The sequence below is a fragment of the Arachis ipaensis genome, chromosome B3 (assembly GCF_059453495.1).
Source record: "Arachis ipaensis isolate K30076 ecotype BB chromosome B3, ASM5945349v1, whole genome shotgun sequence".
In the NCBI taxonomy this organism is placed as follows: Eukaryota; Viridiplantae; Streptophyta; class Magnoliopsida; order Fabales; family Fabaceae; genus Arachis; species Arachis ipaensis.
Genome location: NC_142438.1, coordinates 38761698 through 38765882, shown reverse-complemented (window position 1 = coordinate 38765882; position 4185 = coordinate 38761698). Strand labels below are relative to the sequence as shown.

General features: G+C 40.9%; 1 protein-coding gene across 1 annotated transcript; it reads left to right on the top strand.

Annotated features, from left to right (window-relative positions):
* The first annotated feature begins 802 nt into the window (after positions 1-802).
* LOC148570349 (uncharacterized) lies at positions 803-1210 on the top strand. The gene has a single exon (XM_088506989.1). The coding sequence runs from the start codon at positions 803-805 to the stop codon at positions 1208-1210; it is 408 nt and encodes a 135-aa protein (XP_088363115.1).
* Positions 1211-4185: the final 2975 nt, after the last annotated feature.

Here is a 4185-nt window from a genome sequence, read left to right as displayed (position 1 = left end):
TCTATTACTTCCGTAAAGAAATGTTTTTTATTTCTATTGGAAATACTAGCCTTCTACGACTATTTTCATGCAAGGTTCCATTTGCTAGAAGTACTCGCCTTCTGCCACTATTTTCACGTAATGGTTCATTTGCTGGAAGTATTGACCCTCTACCACCATTTTCAAACAATGTTTCATCTGAACCGCCTACTTCATATATTCTTTACAAGTATTTTTTTTATCATTTTACCAGGTATTTTTTTGTTATCATTTTATCACTCTATTTTATTATTAAATTTGTATTTAACATGTTGTATGAAATCTCAGTTTCAATTTTTTTTTACATGTGATTTTAAATTTATATAGCTTGCTATTATTTTTATAGTTAGTTATAGCAAGTTCTTGACCCCAATAAAGGAGGAGGGTGTAGTTCTAATAAGAGTAAAAATAAAAAAATAAAAAATAGCAACAAATATACATTGACACACATTTCACATTTGTTTTTATTTTCACCTACCATATCATACACAATAGAACAGTAAACACTAACTACACAATAATTTCTTTGGCATTGCCATCAAGATTATTGTGAATTAGAATTTTGTTAGTGTTCACCACATAAAAAACACCATTATGGGTGAGGTGAAGTAGAAAAGCCAGTTAGAACGGAATCGAGGACAAGTGCTCTGTTAGAGTTTTCTAGTTCTCTGTTAGGATTTTTAACAGAATCTTTGCTGCCGTCAAGGCTACACTATCAACATCAATTAAATTTCAACACAAATCTCTAACTACTAGTTCGACAAAGATAATCTACGTAATCAGCATGGCTGAGGCAAGGAGGGATGAAGATCGGACAAAGAAAGACAACCAAAAAGGAGGTAGGAATGTGATTCTGCTGGAAGAGGCAGACATATCAGAAGGTATTAACGCTTGCTCCAATAGTCTCTATGGCAGATTCTTTGCTTCCAAAACCTTCTCAGTTGGAACCATGGGGAATGCTTTAAAGGCTATATGGGGAAATCCAGAGGGATTTAGCGTGAGTGACAAAGGGGACAATTACTTCCAATTCTTTTTTAATAAAGAGGTAGATGTCTTGCGTGTTAAACGTGGTTCTCCATGGCTATTCAAGGATTACGTGCTCCATGTCAAGAGATGGAAGGAAGATCAGAACAGTGATGAAGAAATTGTTTCCAATTTTTCAGTTTGGGTTCAATTTTGGGGTTTTCCATAATCGTTTAAAACCCTCGAAGTTGGACGTAAATTGGGAGAGAGGCTGGGCACAGTGTTTGAAGTAGGTAAATTTCAGATGAGAGGCAGAGAAACTAGGATTGTAAAGGCCAAGATCAATATTGAAGCTACCAAGAAAGTAAGGGATCAGTTAATTGTTGCAGGACCTAATAAAAAGGAGGTAGAGGTGGCATTGCACTATGAGAGACTTGGAAAGTTCTGTACCTATTGCGCAAAATTGGGGCACGAGGTGAAAAACTGCCATGATCTGATGAAGGACACAGAGAGTGATAGGGTAAAAGAGGATGACATTGGCGAATGGTTAAAGCTAGCCAAGTGGGAATACGAATTAACTCTGAAAGAGAAAGAACATTCAACAACTCAGCCCAGAATCAGAATAAGGCTACTCAACGTAAGAAAAAGCCGGTCTTAAACTGCTTATTGGAGGAATTTGCAGGGATGTCAATACAAGAGGAGGAACAAAGTTTGAAACCACAAAATGCTGGCAACAAGGCAGCACCTGAGTCACCTCAATTAGCCAACTCTAGAACAGAATGCATGGAGGTTATCATAGCTGGTCAGTCCAATGCCAAGGAGGATGAAGGACAACCTATGCAATTCACTATTGGGCAATGTCTCATAATAGAGGAAGGCAGGAAGTGGAAAAAATTAGCAAGACAAGGTACTGGAGGGTTGGATACTAAAGCTGGATCCAAAAAAAGGTTGATGAGTGGTATAGTTGAAGGATCTACAAAGAAAGCAAGAACAGAGGATGAAAATGCAGTTGAACAGGGGATGGAGGGTGCTAGCCTACAAATGGTACCCAAGGCGCCATGAGAACTATAGTTTGGAATTGTCGGGGTTTGGGGAGACCCCTGACAATTCACACCCTAAAAGGGATATGTAAATCCCACTCCCCCGAGATTGTGTTCATAAGTGAAACAAAGAACCAATCTTGACAAGTGGAAGCAAAACTCCGGGCATGCAGCTATAAAAACTGGCATATTGTTAACCCCTCAGGAATGGCAGGAGGACTTGCGCTAGCTTGGAAGGATAGCATCAATGTCCAAATTATAAACAGCGGGGATTTCTTTGTAGCAGTTGAAGTTAAGGAGTTCGGAAACAATGGGGTATGGATGTTCATTGGTGTCCATTTGAGCTATTCGGAACAAATTCGAGCCTTACAGTTTGAGGGGCTTACAACAATGAGTCAATAACTAGAAGAAAAAGTGGTAATAGCGGGAGATTTTAATGCTATAATAAGTCAAGTGGAAAAGGAGGGTGGAGGCCAAAAATCAGCAACTACCATTGCAACATTCATTAATTTTATTGATAGCACCGAATTAGTGGATATTGGAATGGTGGGGTGGCCTTTCACATGGACAAACGGAAGACAAGGAGAGGATTTGGTGAAGGAGAGGCTTGACCGCTATTTAGTAGGGATGGGATGGAAGCTGAAGTTTCCGGATGCAGTGGTGCACATGCTCACAGAATCAGGCTCGGATCATGCTCCTATCTTGATGAAAACTGAACTTCAATCCTGGCATAGTAAAAGGCATTTTAAATACCAGGAACGTTGGTGTGGAGAAGATGATGTCAAAAGAATTGTCAGTGAAGTGTGGAAAATAGAAGTAGTAGGCTCGGCTATGTTCTCCTTCGCCCAAAAGTTAAAAGAATGTAGACATAGATTAGTTCAATGGCAGATAACTCACAAAGCAAACTCTCAGAAAGAAATTAAGGACCTTCAAGCTAGCCTAGAGGAGCTGCGGGTGGCTGGAATCAATGGGAGAGAGGAGATTACCAGATTGGAAGAGAAGTTGGAGCTAGCATATATGAAAGAAGAGAGCTATTGGAGAGAAAAATCTATAGTTAAATGGCTAAAAGAAGGAGATCAGAACACCATATTCTTTCACCAGAAATTTTAATCAAGGGTGCGAAGGAACATAATTTGGAGATTAGTTGGGAGGAACAATGAGATTGCATCGAAACCGGAAGATATTGCAAAGGTAGCTGAAGACTACTTCTGCGATATTTTTACTTCTTCTTGTTCGGTTGATCCGAATCCATATTTGGAGGATTTGGAGCCTAAGGTTACAGCTTCCATGAACCGTAGGCTCCAAAGGCCGGTAACTATGGACGAGATCAAAAGAGCTACGTTCAGTGTTCATGCTCAGAGTGCTCCTGGTGATGACGGGTTTATAGCTAAGTTTTTTCACTTTTTCTGGGATATAGTTGGAGGTAGCGTTTTTAAGGCAGTGTGAAGTTTCTTTCACAGTGGCAGAATTCTAAAAAATTTCAACCATACTCAAATTTGTTTGATTCCAAAGATGCCAGATGCTAGTGACATGACTCAGGTACGACCGGTTAGTTTGTCCTCAGTTATGTATAAAATTATTTCTAAAGTTATGGTGCACCGACTACAAGGTATTATGAATAAAATCATAAGCCCAAATCAGAGTGCTTTTCTCAAAGGTAGACTCATTTCAGATAATATTCTAATCAATGTTCTGAAAACCGGTTTGAACTGCCCGATCGAACCGGTTAAACCGCGAACCGGTGAGAATTACGATTCGGTTTTATGCTAAAACTGGGAAAAATAAAAAACGTTGTTGAACCGCTAAACCGACCGGTAACCGGTCAGTCGAACCGAATCGGGACCCGGCCGGTTTTTTGCTTTGCCCAAAAACACTCAAAACGCGCCGTTTAGCATTCAGTAACCCCCTCCCCAACTCTTGCGTTACCAACCCTAACCCACTCCAAATCTCCAACGGTGCAGCAGCACACGCTCCCTCGTCCCTCCCATCACTCTCGAGCTAGCCATTCCTCTCAACGCCGGCGAGCTTAGTCCCTCCCTTTCGCGCTGCCACAGTCCCGCTAGCGCTAGATCTGTTTCACCGCAACCACTGTCCCGTTCGTAGCCCGTTCGAAGGTGCTCCTTCTCTCGGTGTCTCCCTCTTTCGTGCTCTGTTCAAGGCTTCT